Consider the following 22,229-nt stretch of genomic DNA (forward strand, 5'->3'; position numbering starts at 1 on the left):
ATCTTCAGATGACTCAGTTGAAAACATTGCTTCCTAGCAGTGGAGAATTGCCATGCTGAAATAAACCTCCAAAATTCTTGCAGTAAATGCTGGATATTGTTTGTCCTAGTGAAGGTCACTTTCTTGAACCAAAGTGATTATTGATTGCGTCTCCATGTTTTAGACCTTGGAACCAACAAATTTTCTTTTTCAATTTGCTGGTTTCGCCTTTGGTAGCAGGAACCTGCCTTTGTGACCTGTTTCTGTATTCAAAATAGTAAAATTCTTTGATTTGTGCTTTAGTAAGTGATGTGGGACTTGTGTGAGGGTTCTAGTTAAAGCTGTTTTTCGGTAAGAATGGGAAAAATGAATTCTTGTACAATGCTGTCAGAAACCAAGAACCACATTTGGGACGGAGTTGAGGAAGCTGCCTCTGAGGGCTTGAGATGAACTTTTGAGACAGCTTTATGTTCTCACGTATATGTAAATGTAATTGGAGGGTGAACCAGTTATTATTACAGTGTAGCAGGGGTTATTCTATTAGAATAGACAGCACACTAATGAATAGGCTAATGTATCAGTGTTAGACCCCATTCATGTGGCTGTGTTTGGCGGGGGGAAGGGAGGTAGACCCAGCCCCATAAAGTTTCTATTGTTCTAAAAGCAGAAACATCTGCTGGAGTAGCATTTTTGCTGAGATCAGCAGCAGGGAGCCGCTCGTTGACCAGTTCTGGTCTTTCCACTCCATATTTCGACTCTTCTACATAATAATGCAGAATTTTCTCCTCATAGGGAGGGAAAAAATGGTTAGATTAACCGTGGGGATACATGCATTTGGGATAAATGAAAAGCTGGCAAACAAAGAGCGCTTTATGTAAGCTTGTGGCCAGTAATACTCAGGTTTGCAGAGCTTGGCGATGCTGTTTACTTGTTACAAGCTTGTCATGAATCATAAAACTCATGGGGTGCTCGTTCCAGCGGCGTATCGGAACGGATGGGGTGTGCTGGTTGTGTTTGTCCTTCATTGTCATCTTCTGGCACTTCAGATGGCGTAATGAACTCCATATACGTGTTGACAGACCACTGGCCTTTGCAAGGTGACTGCTGCAGTTCACTATTCTCGTCTCATTTTAGGCAAAAAGGTTCAGGTGCGTAAACCTGCACCAGGAGCTTCCGATGCTGTTCCCTCCAGGAAGCGCCCAACGCCAGTCAACCTTGCCAGTGCAATAAAGAGAGGCAATAGTGCGATTTCTCAGAGACCCTTCAAAGATAGGGTTGTGCACTTACTGGCACTAAAGCCTTATAAGAAACCTGAACTTATTCTCAGATTGCAGAAGGATGGACTTTCTCAGCAGGACAAGGATTTGCTGGACAACCTTCTGCAACAGGTTTGTACTCTGATGAAGGCAACAATTTAGGTAAAGGGAAATGTCTTCTCAGAACTTCTGTATTAGTCTGAACGTAACCTGTGTATCTCAAAGCTGCAGCTGAGTGTTTCTCTAAAGGCCATGTCCAACAGAATTTCACAATTCACATTACTATTTTGCTAGACATAGTGAAAGCCTCTCGTGTATATGCCTTGGTTTAGGTGTGTGCCACTAAGCTGTATGATTTCAGTTCACCAGATCAGTCGCTTAAGAGGAACACTTTTGGTCATGGGGAGAATGATCTAACAGGATCTAGAACTTTGTTATAAGCTATAAATCTATGTATTTTTATTAACGTGGACATAAAGGAACACGTTCTGTATTGATACATGTGATGTTTCCTATGTGAAGGAAAAAAATACATCCCTCTCCACGAAGCTTTATGTCGTCTTTGTATTGTTCAGACCCATGCCTTTCCTGCTCAGAAGTGCAACTGGTTAGGTGTGAAGATCATGCAGCTTTTTGCAAAGCATATTACTTGTATGTCAAGTGTGAAAGCTGTCTCCAAGCTGAATCAGTTCTTAACACTTTGAGTCATGTTGAAGGTGCCATTTTAGGAATTGCAGTAAATACCTTTATTGCTCTCACAGTGCAGAACACATCATGGATATTTATTTAAATGCTGCAGCTGCCCTCTTCGGTATTGGATGGGGGGGGGGTGTTTGGTTTTTTTTGTTGGGTTTTTTTTTTTTTTGACTCCTTTCCATAGCTGAAAAGAATGAGCCAGTGAGGAGTTAGTTTGCCCAAGGGCACAGGGCAGGTCATATTGAAAATGGAGTTATTGCTGGCACAACTTGTACCTTCCCTAGATTTTAATCCTGTAGCCCTTAATTTTCCAGCAATGCTAGAATTCTTTTGAGCGCCCTTTTGAATGCTGTAAATAGATTTAATACTAGAAATACTGTTTCTGATAATCACCTGTTATTGATGCTCTCTCAAACCCCTAGCAGGCAAGTGGTGTGTTTGGCAGTGTCAGCCTGATTGAGCTAAATGCTGATTTGGCTGTAAATATATTGCTTGTAAACTTAAATCTCCTTTCAGCGCTACCAGGGCTCCCATCCACAGGCAGACACAGATAAGCTAAAAATTACAGGCTGCATTAAGGCTACATGTCTAAATACGTCTAGGTGTGGGTTTCATTGTACTCTTGCATCTCTCATAGGACTCTGTGTTCCTGCTGGCCTTTTTGCCTCGTTTTGCAAGATTCCTATTTTTGGGAGGCCTGGGGTGGAGCCTGCAGAGTCCCACACCAGCAAAACAAGGAGGTGGCAGCTCTCAGCCTCTGTGCAGAGAAAATCTGAGTTGTTCTTCTGCCTGGGCTACAAGCCTTGCTGAGCAGCGTCTCCCGCTGTAGAAAGAAGCAGTAACTGGAGGGATTCACGGAGAGTTTTTGAAAAAGAACCCGGCTCTGCTTTGTCTTGGGCATGTTTACTGGGATATCTAAAAGTAAAACACAGCTCAAATTCTTCTTGTATTTTGGCTAAGGATTTTGGAAAGCTGACAAAACTGAAAGGAAGAACAGTGTTCGTCATGTGAACTGATAACTGTGCTTTTTATTTTTTGCTTATCAGGAGAGCTTTGCTGTGTTAGTTCTGCAGCTTTTTGCTTTTAAATTCATAGGTTTTTAATATTAGGTCATAGCCTCCCTAAAGCAAAAGCACAAGAATTAACAGCATCATCAGTTAATTCAAGACTTTCCACTCTTTCACTTGCTTTTCTGAGGCTATCTTACTGCTGCGTGGATAATAGAAATTCATAAGCACAACCATCTCTTGAATGGAGCGAGCAATGGAGAACACTAATCCTTAAATCGATGCACAATATCTCCACTGACTGAATAAAAGCTTCTCCCAGTTTCAAGTGTAATACAGTTGTCAAACTGAGCAGCTAAACCAGTGAATTTGGGACACGGTTGCTGGCTTTGCCAGTTGATCAGCCTGGCTGTGGGCATAGCATTTGGCACCTCTGCCTCCGTATCCCTTTTATGAAAACAAATTTAAGGCTTTGTTTTCTTTCTAAACTTGCAGTGGTCTACAATCACCTAAGAAGGGTTCACAAAGACTGTATCTGTGAAAGCTTAATTGGGGTTTTTTGGTTTGTGCTAACACTGTATTTTTCAGATGTGTAACCAGCAGCAAGAAGTTAAATTTTCAGTCAAGCTGTGGAAAGACTGATTAAAGTGGGATAACTCTTAACAAGTTGTTTCCATTCTAATACAATTCTGCTGGTTCCAGCAGTGTTTCCTATCCGTGTAGGCACCATGCAGAGTTTTGTGAGGAAACTACACACGATAGAATTGGAAAAAAATGTCAGAAAGCTGCTCATGCAAGTGCACTGAGCTAACTGCAGCACGTGATGTAGGTGCAATGCTTCATTGTAAAACCCTGGGTTATAAGCTGGTAATCACAGGTTTTGTTCTTGCCCTGAAGTAGTCCTCAAAAAGGTTCTCCTTCATGAAATCCAGCAGATGATCCTAATGCACTGAACTGCACAGTGTAATCTGCGAGCTCCCTGAATGCATTATATCTGCAAGGCATTCTCTTCGCTGCTGCTTGAGAAAGTAGCTTTCTGTTGCCTATTTTACTGGCTTGTTAGTGAGAAATTACCTTCTGGCAATTGTTAACTAAGCTATCGCCTCAAGAGTTCCTCTATCAGCTAATAAACTGCACCATTTTAGCTATCGGACAGGTGTGATAAGTGAACTGCCTGTTCCTATTAGGCTTTATTTCCAGGTATTTCCATACATTGATGTTATACTGTTCCAGACTATTCAAGCTGAATAATCTGTTTAGGTATGACTTATTTCCCAGTAAACTGGATATGCTTTGGAAACTCATAATAAACTATTGCAATTACAAGGCAAAAGGAAAGGCACAGTTTGATTAAGTAATCTAAATAAAGGAAGTATAAAGTCTCTCCTTGTTCTCTGACACTATTAACTGCTGCTAAGTCTGCTGAGATTTTGCCTACATCTTAGATCTCTTTTGTTAGAACAAGTGAGAAAATTAAAACCTAACAGGTTTTTTGCAAATTACTTTTGTTTCAGGTGGCAAATTTGAGTGCCAAGGACAGCACCTTCACACTGAAAGACTGTGTATACAAAGAAGTGCAGAAGGACTGGCCTGGCTACTCTGAAGGAGATCAGCAGTTGCTGAAGAGGATACTTGTTCGGTAATTATTCCATGTTCTCTGTAATACCATCTGGAGCTTGAAAATACTGGGCCAGGTCAGTTGCTATAAATCAGGGTAACCAAAGTCAGTAGAACTATGGTAAGTTGAGTGTTTGACTTATTTTAACATGAAGTAAATATGTAGCTGCCTGGATGGTAAACAGAAGTTGACTAAATTTGAATATCAAAGTGGATGCACTCTTCAGATCATCCTAGGTCCTTTAAATCATTATACTAAAAGCTAGGGGAAAAACCTGGATAGACAACAAAAGCTGTTACAGTTAAAAGTGAATGGTGGTTTAAAATCCTGGGAGTTGAATGGATTAAGGCAAATGTGTCCAGCTCAACTCTCCATTGAAATTCTCCTTTCCTTTTTCCATATCTTCTTGTACATGGTTTCCTGTGCAGACTGCTGTGTTTGTTGAAGGCAAGGAGAGAGATGTTACCGTGTAGCCGCATGCTGTAGCTGTCTTGCTCAGCCACTTTTGTGCTCTGTTCCTGTGGATGTCCCTATTCCTCTTGAGCTGTTTGCTTTGGAGACTTTGCTGCTTAATTTCTGTAGTGCTATTTGGATGTTTGCTTACTGTGTTTTTCTTGTGTTGCAAATTCTGTTAGTACCACAGTCGCCCTGCAAGATTAAGATTTGATTGAAGTAAGGATTGCATGAAAGCACGAGGCAGTTCTGTAGAGATAAGTCCCCTGAAATATGTGCTGGTTGTCCTGCTGCCCATACCTGCTCTCATGTTCCTTCCTTAAGAGAGTTAGTTGAGATGATAGCTTTGTCTCATTGGTTGCTAAAGATTTTTTTCCTCTACAGATATTTTTCCTTAGGTGAAGCCTCCAAGCTTGGAAGCTTTTGGCTGGCAGGCAGCAGGGAAAGAGAACATATCTCCCAGGTTTCTAAAGGAGAATTCTGCTTGGGAGTGTTTATATTTCCCTCTCTGGGTTTTCAGTGTGTTTGTACTGACTTGGTACAGATTTTGTAATGCAGATCGAGATTTTACTTGACTTGTTTTTGAGACTTATTTTATTGCACTTTTGGTTAAGATTAAGTAGAGCATGCTCTGTTTGAACAGTTTCCATGATTTGAAAGCACAGTTGGCTTGGAGATGAGACTTTGTTAAACCAACAGAAACTTGCACTTGAAGTGCTTTGGCGTGCTAAAGAAAAATCAAACTCATTTAAATGGCCTTGATGTTGAATTATAATTAAAAGGAAAAATACAACTGCCATGCAATCTTTATGGCTTTCAAAAAAGTTAATTTCTCCCTGTAGAAAGCAATGTTTACTGCTTTTTCTAGAATTGTGGCATTCAGTTATGTGAAGGTCTAAAAATAGACCTTGGAAAGGATGTATTCAACTGTACAAACAAAGACCCGCTCAGCCAATGCAGGTAATGAGGCTACAAAATGGAAAAAACATGTAGGGTTGAAGACAGTAGAAAAACATTCACAAAAAGGGCACAGGCACCAGACGTAGGGCTTTACGTAGCTGGCTGTGGTAGTCTGCGTGGTTGCCTAGATCCAGCCAATTGTTAAATGTCCTCTCGGTTTTCAGGTCTGGTTGGCACTCAGTGGTTCAATGGCTGCAATAATTAGCACATCTGCAAATATTAAAACTATATCTAACAGTTCTCATGTTAGACTAACTCATTTTTCCTCATGTTGTTTGTGTGTTCCATCCTTTTACCGTTGTAGTGAAATGTTTCTCTGCTGTTACAAGAGCTGCTGAATTGAAAGTTAATTATTTCTTTCATTCACTTTTTTAAATCCATAATTAACATGTTAGGACATGTGACAAGGTTGCTCAGTCTAGTCAAACGGCATCCAAAAAGCCACTTTCACTGCGGTGTTTATGGAATATCACTGTTCCCCTTCCTGTTTTCACAGTCTGAGTACTTTTCTTGAGTTGATCCGTGGCTGTTGAGATTGTTCTAAATAAAATTAAACAAAGCAGCAACTGAAGCCAGAATGGCGGTGAAACTGCAGGCGTCTAAATGTCGCTGCAATACAGCCGAAGGTTCAAGCTCAGGTTAAAAGAAAATCCTGTAAAAGTTGTGGGCTCTATCTCTGAAATAATCTTCCCAATGTTTGAAAAATATGTGTGCGCTTTAAAGCTGATTATAGCATCTTGTGGAAGAATTTAGACATTGGTTATTTAGGCTGTACAGCTGGTGACAAAATGACTGCAGAGCTAGTTTATTAAAACCTTTAACCCTGAATTTTTTTTTTTTCAGCTTGACAGCTGCAGCTTGATGCAACAGTAGTTTTTCCTGGGTGATTAATATACGGGCAATCTGGCTGGTGTCAGAAGAGTAGGGCAAAGCTGGTGCACTGAGAAACTTTACTCTCAGATCTAGAGAGCCCCTTGGGCAGTGGGGAATGGAGATACCCAGCGTGAATGTGAATTAACGCACTTACGTGATTAGAATGACTTGCATTGTACTTTTCTGCTACAAGAGGTTTCTATTGTTTGTTGAATACCACAAATACAGACCCAAGTAGTGCTATTTTGCATGATGCAACTTAAAAGTATTATTATGAAGCCCTAAATGTAAATCCTAGTGGACCAATAATACAGTAACAGTTCCTGTTACAATCCTGCTTTTCCTGGACCCAGAGGGGCTTACTTCTGAAAGAGGACTGCTGTTCTGTAGAATGTTGTTTTAATGGTGCTAATGAGTGGGAGAACTTATTCCTCAATGTCTGAACTTGAGTTTCAGCCCCTTTTCAGTGTGCTTCCTTTCTGAATTGTCTCGTGAAGCGGATTGTAACTGGGCGAGGCAAACTCGGCAGAAATCAGTTTAAATAATGTCTTGCTTATTAAACTGTATTTCAATCAGTAGCAAGAATATATATACCTATACACTTTAAAGTTCAATGTCAGTTTTTACTAATCTGTATATGGATTATTTTTTCTAAGGTTGTAATTCATTTGTTGTAAAACTTAGGTCACCAGTTCAAGAGAAAAGAGGTAAAACTGTCAGAAAATAAGTTCCATGCTCCGTAGGGAATCCTCTCGTGTGTCTGATAGCTCAGCCTGCCTCCTCCCTCCCTGCCACAACACCAGCAGTGTCAGTCCAAGGTGTTACCTCTATTCTTGGAGAATGACAAAAATCATGGGAAGGCAGGAAAGAGATAAGCAATTACTGTATGCTGTTGGGTGGTATTTTCCTGTAGTAGTTTCTTCTTCCTAGATTTTGAATGAAATCGAAACTGTTAAGTGCCTGAACGAGCTACTTTCATGGCATCTTCAAGCAGTCAGAATTTGAGCCCACAAAAAGGCTCTTTGCAGGAAGATTTGAAATACCATCTGTTGGCTTGTCAAGCACGGGATTTGAACAGCCCTAAATTCTGTTTTTCAGGAAACTCTGTCAGCCACAGAACAGTAGTGGTTTTCAAGGAGAAGCGCCTTCCCTGAGTCCACCAAAAGACAATGTGAACTCCAGCTCTCCTCCTCAGGTAGGTAATCCCTCTCCAAGGGTGTTGGGTCTGGTTAGCACAGAGCCAGCAATTGGCTCCATCTGCTCTTGATGGAGTTGGTTGCTGGACGTAGGTCCAGGCTGAGCTGTTCAGCCTGTCTGCACACTGTAATCACCTGCTGCTGGAGGCTGTTAGGTCAATAGGTTGTTGGGTTTTTTTCTATTTTATTAAGTTACAGTCTAATTCTGGGTTTCCTCAGCATCTGTTTCTCCTCTGGATGTGGTTCAGTGACGGCCTGTGGGGAGGATCTCTGACAGTGTGTCTTAGGTTTAGTTTTAAGGGCTGAATTTTTTTCACAGTGCCTACATCCCTCTTGGAGTTCCTGGGAGAATGAGCTTGTGTTTTACTCATTACTAATAATTGACTGGAACGAAGCAGTAATAAGTAGCTCCCAAACACGATTGAGTTATTAAAAACCTTGACCTTTTGCAACCTAATTGCCGTGACAGTCAGGGGCAGGTTGGTCTGCTCTTTGCTTTGTTGAGATGCCAGCGCATGGAGCTGTGAAAAGTACGTTTTGACTGTTTTTCCATGATAACAAACTGCAAAGGAGCTGCGTTTGCTTGCGTGTTAAGCAGAGTCTGTCCCCACTCTTCTCAGTATCTCTTAGCACAGGCGTTTCTCGCTAGCATTGTGAAATGATGGCTTCCCTTCTCTGCTGTGGGTCAGCCCAGACAAGTTGAGTATTTATTCTCCTCCTGCCAATGGAATGTGTAATGCCTACTTGTCTGGACAGACGCACTGAGGATTAGTGGCAAAGAATATTAGCAGGTAAAGAAATTATGTGCTTTCTGGCAGTGAGAGGGAGGCAATTCTCTATTGAGAACAAGAACTGTGCAACTTGTTTGCCAGGTAGCTAATTCCAAATCCTCTCCTGCTCTGCTGTGGGCATGTTCCTGGTGAATAAAGAATGATCCCCTTCGTTCAAGATAACAGCATTGTGTCTTTCCAAGTTAAGAGGCTGGTCTTGTGTTTTTCTTGACCTGATTCTGAAAAAAACGTAGGTTGAAAAATCATCTCGCTTCTGGCTGTACATATCTTGAAAGATGCAAAAGTCTGTAGGGGATGTTTCTGGCCTCTTGAGATGACCAAATCGAAACTTTGGGTGGTTGATTGCTTTAGACCTAGAAAAGGCTAGTGAAACAAGGGCAACCGAACATGGAATATAAATGTTTCCAGCAGTGCTTTTAACATGGCTTGTGTCAGACAGCAAACCACAGACAGCTTTTTATTGTAAGCAGTCATTTTTTTGATACTCCATAGCTGTAATTTCTATTTAGAGAAGGGATGCCTACTAATGGTTGCAGTCCCAGCAGAGGACTGTGATTTGGTAGTCCGGAACACGAAATATTTTGGGAAAGTTCGGTTGTTGGAATGAAGGTGAAGAAAACGATTTGTCTGGTAACTCTAAGGAAACATGGCAGAGCAGGTACGGCATGCATATACCACCTCATAACCAAAGAGGTAAAGTTGGTGAAGCTGGTATTTGTTGGCTTTAGAGAAAGGGTAATAAAAGATGGCCGTTCTTAGATCTGTCGCCTGCCCTGAGACCTGCAGTCAAAGCGAATGGCCCCTCCTTTTGGGAGATGGACACTGCTTGTGTTCTGCTGGGAAGGCAGTCAGTGATGTTGCAAAGCTGGTTCGACGTGCTGCCCTTGCCCCTTGAGCTCTGTGGCAGTATGAGCATCTCCTCTTCGTAATTACCTTGACAGGTGGAAAGGATTCCTGCCACTGAGCAGTGTCCTTGAGACCCCTGGAGTTAACAAAGAGAAATAATAGCTGGGGGGGGAAAGGAGCGAGCTGGTGGCTCCCTGACAAAGCAGCCATGCATCCAGCTGCACTTTGGTGACGGAACAAAATTTCCATTTGCAAACACATCGCAGCCCTGCCTGAGACATAAAGAAAACAATAAAATATCCAAAAGAAATAACCAGAACTATCGCTTGTTTTCCTTTGGGCACTAAATAATCTTTCCTCAGAGTTTCTGCAGCCCTGTGCTGCCAGGCAGGCACACACCGCTGCACTGATGGCTGTCCAAGGTAATTTTGGCTGGCTCAGGCTGGACTGAGCCTGACAGCCGTAGTTCTGGCTCTGCTTTGAGCTCTTCTTTCTGCTGACTGACAGATGGGTTCTTCCATGGTGCAGCTTCCTGAGGCTAACCTGCAGTCTGTAGGCAACTGCTTACTAGGAGGTATGGGCACACAAAGCTTCTCCAAGCCCTGCCTGTGACTGTCCAGGTAGGGCTGACGGGGACAGTTGGGAACCACTTCTTTCTCTACACTTCTTATTTAAAAAAGGGATACTCAGGTCACGTTGGCCCGTGTGACGTGGCTTTTAAAACTGCTGTAAATGTCCTCTTTTGCCTTAAATTCTGAGAACTTAACAGTTGACACTTTCTCACCTCTTCCGGGAAATGCCTCTTTCTTGAGAAGAGGAAGGAGTGGTATTGCAAGGGTGAAGTTGTTGACCACAGAGTTGGTAAAATCATTGAGGATAAATGCAGAACTTGTGAATCCCTCCCTGCTCCAGAGAACTGAGCCCATCTTTCCTTTGCAGGGACTTTGAGGTGCTCTAAATGTCATGCCACAACCAGAAGGACAGATGTTTCTATGGTTATTTCCATTCTCTAAGTGGCTGGGGCAGGGGGAGGTGAAGGACAGGGCTTTACTTCTAAAGGGCTAGATTTGAAGTAAGATGCGATGAGAGCAGGCTGGGTTGCATGGCCTGTGTATGAATAGTGCAGGAGATCAGTAATTGCTGATGTGATGACAGGTTTTTCTATAAGCTCTCCCACCGAGCCGTGGGCTCCAGAGCAGATGCTGGGATTGTCAGGAAGTGGCTTGGGATGGATCAGCTTCTGTAGGACCTGGCGGTCCTGGAGCCTGTGTCCAGGACTAGCCTCTGAGCTGGGGACACTTGCTGGCAGCTCTCATTGATAGCAGAGCCCTTTTTTCTGGGGATACTCCCTTGTTCTCTAGTATTGCACCACCACCTAGTGGTAACAGCATCCAAAATTCTGGCCTCAAGACTTAGATTTTTTTTTTTTTTTTTTTTTTCCCTCCCCAGAAACGTTCCCAGCCTCTGGAGTTTATCGATCCCCTGGCCAACAAAAAGCCCAGGATCTCGCATTTGGCTCACAGAACTCAGCCCACTTTCAACGGGAAACTGAATTCCTCCAATGGGAAGGATGCTCCTGCCCCTGTCCTGCCGCCGGCTGTCCCGGAGTCAGTGAGCTCCAGCTCCAGCTCCAGCCTCCCAGTGCTGGAGCTGCCGAGGCCTCACGATCCCCTTTCGGATGTCAGCAATGACCTGACTCACAACGGCAGAGACTGTGAGAACCTGGAGACGGCTGACAGACTGACTCATCCTTTGTCAACAGACTGTCCCCAAACGAGCAAGCACAATTGCAGCTCGTATGTAAAAACCAAGAAAAAATCGAAAAAGCACAAAGACAAGGAAAAGGAGAGAAAGGAGAAGAAAAATGAAGAGAAATGCAAAGAGGAGAAGCAGGACTGTGAAGTAATAAAAAATGCTGACTTAGTTAGTGTTCCCCAGGAACAGGTCACAGGTATGTATGGTCCGAGAGGTCCTCGTGTACAGCTTGTGCTAAGATAGTATTGGTATCGGCTGTGTATGATTTCTGCTCTAAATCTATTTGAGGAAAGAGGTTGTGTGTCCACTTGCAGAGTCTGTGTGGTTAACGAAATAATACTGCTGTGCCTACCTACAAATCAACAAATGCGCTTCCTCTCAAAAGAGGATATCAGGTTTTTCCTGTTTAACCTTTCATGCTGTTTGGAACTGCCTCAGACCGTGTCATGTTTCTCCTTGTTAAATTAAAAGGCATATTAATATATGGGGATGAAAGGCAGACATCAAGATCTGTTGGAAAAAGCAGTGCTGCTTGATTACTTCCAGCTCTTCTGCTTGTGTTTGGTATTGTGATGACTGTTGTATTGATTTTTAACTCAGTAATGAAAAGTTAGTCACAAAAGCTTTTAATATTGGATACAAAAGAAATGATAGATAAGTCTCGTGATAAATGTTGTTAAAGCGGTATACAACCAGCCCTTTCAGGCTGAAAGAGCTTCCTTGTTGTATCCCAGTATTACTCTGAATTTCTTTCTTTGAGGACTAATACAACAGTGAATCTGTTACTTGTTGAGGTGCGATGAAAATGTTTTCCATCGAACCAGTATATTTCTAAGTCAGTTCTACATACTGTTAGAAGTTAGAGCAGAGAATATATGTTGGCTAATCCGATCCATTTCCTTGCCTGCTGCTTTTCATGTTTTCTGCCATTTCATTAGGCTTTGTTACAACTCCCCAGGGTGGTGGGACTTCCCCTGCAGCCCCTAGGAATATTGTAGTCCCGATCTGTTGTGAAACTTCTTTTTGCTTCCCTCTTGTTTTCCTTTGCCCCGTTACTACTTTTTAAGTTACTCTTCATGCTTGGTGCATGAAAATCATCCAGTTTTAGCTCAGAAAGGACAGTAACTTGAAATGGAAACTAATTTGTTGAATTTCTGGAAAGGGAGAGCTTCACAGGACATTGGGGTCAGTATGATATTAGCTCTCACCTTCCCTGCAGTCTTTGTAGCACCTACAAAATGCATTTTGATTGTTCACCAGTGATTTTTAATGGCAGTCCATAGTTCTGATCATTGTGTGGCCCTGCAGAACCACACTCTTTAGATACTTCTTCTACTTTGATCCTACTTTTGTGTCAATCCTAGTTTTTTCTGTAAACGTTGTTTTTCTTCCCCCTGTACCTTGTGTCTTGAATGGTAGTGGATAGATACACACACATTCTCTCTCTAGATGTATATTTTTTGTCAGTGTTTCTTATAAATACCAAAATACTCTGAATTCTTTCTTCATGAAGTTGGTGACCCTTTACTACCTTTTCTGCTTTGCTTTAAAAACAGTTTAATGACTGGCTTTTTGTTAATTAGTAGGAGTTGGGTTTTGTTCCTGCTGCACCGCTGATGTATGCGAGGTAACGAATCCGAGCTGGACTTGGGAGTAATCATAAACAGGATGTGGTCAGTGGCTGCTTGGATCTTGTACAGCCAGCTCGCATCTGAATTGGGATCTTTTCTTTCTGTGCCTTGCTTCACGCGGATAGCATGGGCCTAATCCTGCTCCTTTTGTCTGCAGCAAACGGCTGGCAGCCTTTTCTAATTCCCCCTTGGGCCAGGGGCTGCAGGGAAGCAGTTTCTCCTGGGAGGTTTGTTCAAGAGGTGGTGGAGGGACCTTTGGGGTCCTTTCAGCAGTCAGTAGGTGGCACTCATTGGCAAAATAAACTTTCTTTTCTCCTTTTCTTCTCCGCAATCTTCCTTACCCATGTTCTGCATCTTCCGTGCTGGTGTCAGGTAAGGATGAAAGCAGAATTGTCTGCAGACATCTGCAGTAGGAATTTGAGACTGGGGTGTTTATAATCACACTGTTTTTTCTGCCATTCTTCCATTCTGCTCAGGAAAGCCTTTCCGTGGAAATTCAGGAAAAATGAATTTTTAAAAAGATAAAATTCAGTTATTGCTTTGACATGCCTATGTTTATTACTTGGGCATTTCATGCTCCCTACAGTTCGTCTGGGGTAATAACTGTAAAGTAGCGTAGGTGAGTGTAGGGACAGGTGAGTCTTGAGGATCACACGTACCCGTCCTGTGCGTCTGGGGAAATTGCGCAGTCAAGGTACTGCTTGCTCCAAGTAACAGACTTGGAAAGAAGAGGAAAGAAGAAATACACTTTTGCAAAGCGGATGAGTTAAATCTTTTGCAGCCTTCTCCACTTGCCTCTTGTTTTGCTGCCTTCTCATGGATGCAGTTGATTTCTGATTAGGGCTTTCAGTATAATACAGTTTATGAGAAATATTCCTTTTCAAACCTGTATCCAACTGCTTGCTTCCTCCAAACTAATAATGCAGCGTTTGGTTTCTGTTGAGGAAGGGGTCTGGTTTAGGCTCACATCCAGAATCCCATTCCTTCTGCAGTCTTTGGTCCCTTTGCTTAAACTCCTAAACATTCTTAGCTGAGCCTTGCTTGATTCGTGTTTCTTCAACTTCATAGAGCAGAGAGTGCTTTGATTTGTCTGCAGGGCAGTAGGGCTACGTGAGGAAAAAAAGCTGCATGCCTTATAAACCTCTCTGTTGTACCCTATAGGAGCCTGGAGTATTAATAGCAGGAATCTGAACCCGGGGTATTAATAGTAGGAGTCTGTATAGTGTAGAATCAGGAGAAAAGAATGTGCACCTTGCTCAGCTCTCTGTTCTGCTCATCTGGACTCATAAATGTGTTTTGCACTTCAGCAGTGGTGATATCGGTGTTATCCCTCCCTGCAGGCAGTGTTTATAAACCAATTAAATTAAGGGGTTTTGCCACTCAGTGCATTGGCTACTGTTATAGTTTTGCTGATGGACAAATACCAGAGAAGCCTTGAAGTTTCAACCACCTTATTGTGGATCTTCTATCTTTGTCAGTTCAAAGCAGAACAGAAATCCTTTAGAATTTGATAAACTGTATATTGCAGATAAGTTTATGAATTTGAAGTTGAATTGCATGGAGCTTTAAAGTTTTAAGAATGTCTATAAACAAGTTTTTATTTTTTCAGGTTTAAATGGAACATGCAATAATTCTAGTGTACCAACATCAACTTCAGAAATGCCAGATTATTTATTGTAAGTATATTTATCAGTTGCTTCATCACCTTGGGATCATGTTTCAAACTAAAAATCACAATGTACTGGGGGTTTTGTTGGACTTTATTGTTACTCAATATAACCTTGTAAGGTGGGCTTAAAAACAAGAAAGAGTAAATCCAACTTTGCAGATTGTTCCTGAGACTAAATTAAGATCTGTTCTTTACCTCCTTGTGGAGTTCAAGGTTATTTTCCTATAAACCAATTCTTAAAGTACTTCAAGAAACATTGTGTACCTTGAAGGGGTTTGAAAGGATTAAACATCTCCATGTTACAGTTGGAAGCTTTGGGAGGAAATGGTTGCTTTAATGTTATGGAAGACAGGGCAAGAAAGGATTTTGAGAGGTTAGCTAATTCTTCCCCTGTTCAGAGCCAAGATCATTTACATAAACCAGTGAAATATTCTTCATGGGGAGGTTATAACCCATGGGTTAGGATGTGAGTTGTTTCACCTCTTTTTAATCAGATCCCCTTGAGGTTAATTAAACAATACACTTGTCTGCTGAAGCACAAAAACCTCTGTGCATAAAGCCAAACCTGTTATAAGCAAAGCTCTGTGATAGCGAAGAAGTGTAGCTGTGGGTGATATTCCCTGTGCACATCTCAGTCTGGGTTTTTAATGCCCTCAGATCTGGTTTGGCTGTGCTGTGATCAGAGGGAAGAGATGGAGGAGGAGGAGGAGGAGGCGGCATCCACTCTTGGCTCTGCAGGAGCAGTCACTGGAGTTGACTGGAGGATATACAGGGTTCTTGTATGGTTACAAAGCTGTGGTTTGCTGGGCTCTATGTACCATACAAACCACTGCTTCGAGTTGGCATTTCTAGTACCATTCAGAAGAATGCAGGTGGCTGGGGGTTTTTTTTCTTGCAACAGATGTGCTGATCCCTCTACAGAGGGATATTGCAGTCCCTCAGTCCATCTCCAAAGAAATCCTGTAAGGCTTATGAAATCCTGTAAGGCTTATGGACTCCTGTAAGGTCTGTTGTCTCACCTTTTGGTACCATCTGACTGTTGTGATGGTCAGCTCCTTAAATTATAAGAGCTGTCACTGCTGTTCTGATTATAGAGACATATGTTTCACACCAGTGAGGACAACTTCTTTATCTCATAGTAGCGTATCCTGTGTGGCTGCTTATTTATAGCGATCCCTAGCAAAGACTCAGCTCTTGAAGGCTAGAGCACATTTAGGTTAACAGAGTGAAAGTTTTCGCTTCTTTTGATACCTAAGTTAGCTTATATGTGTTCGTGCACCGAACTGGCACTGTTGCAGACAGAGTAAGGTGGCAAATTAGAGTCATCACCTACAAAAAGATGAGTTTTGCAGTCAGAGAGGACTGGCTGCTGGGCCTTCTGCAAAATGTCAGGTTTAATGGCTTTTTGTTGAGCTGAATAACTTTCAGAGGGCCTCAAAGGCACATCTGTTAAACATGAGCTCTTGTGTTGTGTTCAGTTCACATTGGGTATCTTCAGAAGGTAGTGGAAATATAGTCAGTGTATTCAACAAGGTTTCTTGTCGTGTGCTTGCCACTTAATCATACTGTGAGCATTTTGCAACGATAGCTGAATGCTTTTTGTGTTCCTTTAAAGACTCTTAACACTGGAAGCATCGTATTCCTGCTGTTCCAAGGTCTGGCACAGATGCAGAACTCCATGTTCTGCAGGACAGCAGGAGTTAGAAAAGCTGTAGCAGTACTATCTGAATGTCCTCCTACACCCTCAGCTGCTCCCAGGCTTTGCTGTACCTGCATGTTCCACCCTATCTAGCATAGATAGGAAATTTGGGGAGCAAAAACTGTCTTGTTTTACACAGAGTTCAAGGCAATAATCCTGACAGTTGCCTTTGTGCTACTACAATGCAAATCGTAAGAGTCTGTATTTGTTTTCAAATGCAGTCACCTGGTAGACTTAGCATCCTGGTTTTGGCATTGCAGTATTCGTGCTGTCTGGAGAGAAGGCTTACTAAACCAATTAACTCAATTATTCTCCCTGCAGAAAATACGCAGCCATTTCCTCTTCGGAGCAGCGTCAGAGTTACAAAAATGACTTCAATGCGGAATACAATGAGTACAGAGACTTGCATGCCCGGATAGAGAGGATAACTCGACGGTTTACGCAGTTAGATGCCAAGCTGAAGCAGCTTTTGCAGGGCTCTGAAGAATACAAGGTAGCAACACTAATATATCTTTCCAAAAGCTAGTTCTGCAAATGGCAACACTACAACTCCTTTTAGTTGCTTTGTATGTGGGGCTGTTTGGGATGGGTTGGTGTCTAAAACGTACTGCCCAGAGCCCAGAACTGGTGGATGCAGAACGTGCACACAGCTGACAGCTTTGTAGACTGTTCTTAAAACAGCTCTGTGTTCTTTCGTTTTCAAGCTGGAGCACACATCATGGTACTTGTTGACAAGGAAAGGCCTCAGTGAGACAATTGGCATCTTTAGCCAAAAGCTGCTGGAAGCTATTAGTGTATCCCAGCCAGAAAACTCATATTCGCACATATGGTAGCGTATCGGGGCTGGAAGGGGAGTTAGTACGGGGTCATGTGTTTTTCTGGAATCTTTGATCTTAATAATGTAGCACTATTTGACTTGTCAGACTGATTTTAAGAGCTTTAACTATTCATTATCTTGAGAAAGTAAGTCTCATTGAGTATAATAAACGGATTTTTACAGAGCACCTATTGTACTAAGCGCTGTTTCTTCCCTCAAACATCCATCCCCTCTCTTTGAGAAATTCAGTGATTCCTCACTGAATTAGTCTAATATCTTGGGGAAAAATTAGTCTGAGCTGTGGAGGAAATGTCAATTATCCTGCCAACCCAAGTGCCTGTTACAGGTAGTTCTTATGGCTGGGGAACGGGGCCTGATCCTTCCAGTGTTTCTGGTGTCAGCACCAGTATAGTCATGGAGTCATGAGGCTGGTCGTAGCCATCAGATCTCACAGGGGAAGTTGTGGAGGGAGTAGATTTTGGTCAGTATTTGGAGGAAACGTGTACATTGAGCCATCAGTAAATGCTCGCCTGCTGCAGTAGGTTGCAGGACTGTTGGCTCTTTTGAAAATAATAAGCTATCTTTTCCTTTTTAGACCATCCATGATCAAATTTTACAGGAATATCGGAAAATTAAAAAGGTAAGTAAAAAATAGTCAGCCACAACAAAGGCTTTTGGGTGGTGCCCCTAGCGTCTGAAAGAGATGGGTACTTGCCAAGTGAAAAAACGAGTTTCTGAAGCTTCATAGCAGATCATTGTTCAGCTCGAGCTTGTCCAAAAAGTGATCCCTTCCTGGAGCAGAAAGGGTTTGGGGGGAGTTGAGGCTGCTGCTTGGATCCTGGGGAACATTCAGCTGTGTCAGTGGCATGCTAGCACAAGAATGAGATGTGTTAAATTGGTGCCTTTATCCCATCAAGGAAAGAACAGTTTGTATTTCAGATGCACAGGCTGAGTGATAACAGGATCCTCCAGGTCTTGGGGTCTGCTGGGATATGGGGTACAATTTGAGTGCAGTCTCTGGTATAAATGACTTGAGCCCCGCAGGGGACTGTATACCCAGTGTGGCTTTTTGGTGTGTGGGGCACGCAGAATACTTTACATCTCTTCATGTATATGTAAAGCAACAGTTGTTGACTGGAGGGACTTATGATTTAGCTGGATGAGGTAGCAATGCCAAGGCAGGCTGGGGCATCCATACTTTAGGGGTGGTTTGTTTTTTAAATCTACAAATATGTCCCTGAGCCCTGTTGTCTCTGAGGGATTTAGGAGCTTTTTGAAGAGCTTCCCTATGTGTTGCAAGTTCATCTCTGTTTTAAAGCTCCCAGGCTTGCACAATTCAGTGTTAACATGGGGGTGAAGGGCAGGTGATGCTTGCTGGAAGCTAAGGTGTGTGGCCCAGCTGCTCTGAGTTAGGCTAAGCCTTGCTCAAGGTGCACTCGTTTCCCTCTGCTGAGGTTCCTGGAGCTGGGTATTCATGAAAAGGGATTTGTTCTTTGCCTTTTTTGAACAGAGTAGGTCCATTTTAAATGGGTATCTACTCCTCCAGCTAGAAAAGCTTCATTCCTTGGTCATGTATTTATGCTCTGAGGTCTGATAGCCTCGTTGGGTTCAGCATAGGTGTCGCTGAGTTCTGAAGAATTGCCTTCCGTCACTGCATTTTCGTTTTTCTTTACAGACTAACCCCAATTACAGCCAAGAGAAGAACCGCTGCGAATACCTCCACAACAAACTGGCTCATATTAAAAAACTGATAGCAGAGTATGACCAACAGCAGTTTTAGCTGGCACTAATCTGGACTGGGTAGGGCAAAAAAATTCACCTGGACGTTACGTTCCCTTTTATACAACTAGATTCCTTTCAGAGATGAGCATTAATTCATCGTGGTTGAAGAACTTGGGGATTACTTACGATGCCGAATCAGTCATGTCCATGTCTGAGCCGGGTCGCAAGCCCAGTGCCCGGCACGGTCCTCTCGAATTTTAGCCTCTCTGAATGTTGGAATGTAACAAATGAAAAAATCTGCTTATTTGAAGCCAGCGTTTGACACTTAAGGGAAAACTTGCCTAAAGCAAACGAAGCTCCCAAAGGTTAAGAATCAGTAGTTTTCATGGATTAAAGTTTGGCATGAAGTGTAATTACCCCTGGCCCAGGTCCACTGGGTTACAAATTGTCCTTCAAATGGTGAGGAACTGGAATGCTGCTAGGTTACCTCCTTCTCTGGCACCTGCGACTGTTCATATGCAAGCTGTCTGCTCTACATGGCACCGCGTTAAATACACCAAGTACCCAGAGCTCTCGTTGTTTGTTCCTGCTTTTGTCATCTCCGGTGTGTGCTCTCTTGAGGTGGTTGTGTCAGTAGGAGGGGATCAGCCCGGGGATCTGCACTGAGTGCCTTGTGCAGTGCAGAGGTGGATCCTTCATGTAAAAAAAAAAAAAAAAAAAAAAAACCCACAAAACAAAACAACAAACAAAAAAACCCCACCACCAATCTTTTTATCCGCTTGTGCATTTGGAAGCAGCAGGCATAAACATTTTGCAGTGGCCTCTCCAGCATGTGCAGTCCAGTCTGCCTGCATTAACCTTCACGTACCAATGCTGGGAAGATTGAGACCTGTCTGTCTTTGACTTTTATAATTTTATACCAAGGCAGCCAATTTTATTAACTGCTAATGAGACTATGGTCTATTTTTGTATAAAAGAAAAGCATCTTTTTCTAAAACTGTGCCTCCCTTTTCCTTTTAGGCCAAGTGTTTCAGAACCTTTCCTGTCTTATAACTGCAGTATTACTAAAGCTTATTGGATAGTTACCCAGAGAAGTTATTTTATTACCTGTACTGACCCATAAGAGAGGAAGGGGTGGGGGGGGCGGGGGATGTGATGCTTTCTTCTGTTTTTTGTGTATTTCCAAAGAAGCAGCAGCAGAAAATCATTCTCAGAACAGGCGCCCAAGCGTGAGAGAAGTAAGGTAGCGTTTTCCCATGCGGGTCACTTCCACTGTTGTGCTTTATCTAGCCAGCTTCTCGGTGCAGTCTTTCTTCTTGATTTTTTTTTTTTTTGGACTTGAAGGGAACATTTTTAGAGTATGGCCAGGGTGTGAGAAACACGCCAAAAAGCACAAAGGTATCCTTTAACTCTGCTATTTCTTTCTCTCCCCTCTCCCCTTTTAATCCTGCCAGCCTGTGTGATTTGACTTCTTCCCGCTTCCGTTTATCTCAAAGTAAAGGATTACTTTCCTGTGGCGTCTCCTTCCCTTGGAGGTTGCACTGAAGAGTCTTTCACCCTTTGAAGGAGCGGAATGGCAGAGTTAAGGAGGGAAACAGTTCTTACACAAGGAGTATTTTTTTTTCTGCCCCCCCCCCCCCAAAAAAAAGTGGGTCCATCTGCTGTATTTAAAAAAAAAAAAAAAAAAAAAAGAAAAATAATAGTAATTCCATTCTGGCTAGATTGGTTTTGCTGCATCATCCGGCCAGGGTCACCGCTTTGCTTTGTCACTTGCAATGTTCTGAGTTTCTCTCCCTGCCGTGTTGCATCCAGCGCTCACCAGGACTTTGCCATCCTGTTCTTCAAATGAAAGCCTACAGCTGAAGGGACGTGGTTGAGCTGAATGTTACTGGCCCGGCAGCCCTCCGGCCGTGGTCCATGGACTGCCACTGGTCAGCCACATTTTTCTGCTGGTCTTCAAAACCCAAACCTGTTCAGAAGCGGAGCAGTGAAGGAGTGGGGGGGGAAGAGATGTGATGTCCAAGCAGTGTGGTGGTCCATAGGGTGAGCACCCCGGAGAGCCTCACTAGGGAAGTCCCAACGAGCATCTCGGGGCTTGGGGAACGCTTCGGTCATGTCTCTTCCTCTCCAAGTAAAGATGGCTGGAGGTTAGGAAGCCATTTCTCTTGCAGGCATACCCATTTGTGTAATGTTGCCTGCCTCCGGTGCTTCTGCTCATCAGAGAGAGATGGAAAATACATGAGAGTTAAAGGCAAGGAAGGAGCTTTTGTCCAGAAAACTTTGTCCTCCGGCTCAGTGGGGTCTTGCGCCTGGTCGGTGCATGAGTTTCTTAAGGAGTAAGCGGTGGCTGGCGGCGATGTCCGAGCAGTGTCCGACCTCAAGCCTCGCTTAGGCTCCGATTCCAACAAACCTCCTATAGCTGTGAATTTGTGCACAGAGGTGGATTTCACCAGAGCTGCAGGGATCTGGGAGGAGGCATTAGGCTGCGTGGAGGAACCGGGATGCCACGCTTTCTCGGACCCGCTGTGAGATTTGTCACTGCAAAACCCGGTCGGTGCCAGACCTGTGAGCGGCATCGCCAGCCGGCGGTTACAAATTCGGTGTTCTCGGTGGCAAGGCTGAATTTCCCAGCGCCCACCCATCGCATCCATCCAGCAGCACGCCGAGCCGCAGGGCTTGGTGGGACTTCATCTCCGACTGCGGTGCGTGAGGAGCCCAAAACTCAGATGGCAGAAGAGGCAGCAGCTACAAACCCAGGATGAGTAAATTCTTCCATGGAAACACTTCTCCTGATCCTTAATATTTTGAATGGGGTTTTTTTTGTTGCTTTGGCGGGGAGGGGGATAGAGATGGATCTCAATCTTTATACATCTGCTATAAGATATTTTTGCAAACAGAGTTGTATACAAAGATGTATTGTGTACATTTACATGTATATTCTGGAACTTCTAAAATTTGAATATAAAAACTGAAAATATTTAATGAATATCCAAACTGTGAGACCCAATTAGCATTCAACAACTTTCTGCTTCACTTTTCTTTTGGACTGTGTTAAAGAATTGTAGTCGAATCTGCCTTTTTTTTTTTTTTTTTTCCTTTTTAGAGATTATGAAGCTAGGCAAATTTTGTGCTTTTTGGGTTAATAGAAACCAGTTCTAGGTGATTAAGTATGATCTTAACTTATTGATACTGTGTTTTACTTTGTAATATTGTACTGTGGATAAAACTATATTGAGCCATGGAGTTGGAGTTTACAAAAGA

The 22,229-nt window shown here is 43.0% G+C and overlaps 1 protein-coding gene across 2 annotated transcripts in view; it reads left to right on the forward strand.

Annotated features, from left to right (window-relative positions):
- Positions 1 to 20,605, forward strand: part of ELL (elongation factor for RNA polymerase II) — a 55,935-nt gene extending 35,330 nt beyond the window's left edge. For both annotated transcript variants that reach the window (XM_052800427.1, XM_052800429.1), the window contains 8 exons: positions 1,114 to 1,367; positions 4,453 to 4,577; positions 7,941 to 8,037; positions 11,125 to 11,626; positions 14,671 to 14,737; positions 16,751 to 16,922; positions 17,842 to 17,886; positions 18,922 to 20,605. In XM_052800427.1, coding sequence (XP_052656387.1) covers positions 1,114 to 1,367; positions 4,453 to 4,577; positions 7,941 to 8,037; positions 11,125 to 11,626; positions 14,671 to 14,737; positions 16,751 to 16,922; positions 17,842 to 17,886; positions 18,922 to 19,026 — 1,367 coding nt within the window. In that variant the 3' untranslated portion in view covers positions 19,027 to 20,605. The remainder of the gene's footprint in view (positions 1 to 1,113; positions 1,368 to 4,452; positions 4,578 to 7,940; positions 8,038 to 11,124; positions 11,627 to 14,670; positions 14,738 to 16,750; positions 16,923 to 17,841; positions 17,887 to 18,921) is intronic.
- Positions 20,606 to 22,229: the final 1,624 nt, after the last annotated feature.

This window comes from Harpia harpyja, chromosome 11 (assembly GCF_026419915.1).
Source record: "Harpia harpyja isolate bHarHar1 chromosome 11, bHarHar1 primary haplotype, whole genome shotgun sequence".
Taxonomy (NCBI): Eukaryota; Metazoa; Chordata; class Aves; order Accipitriformes; family Accipitridae; genus Harpia; species Harpia harpyja.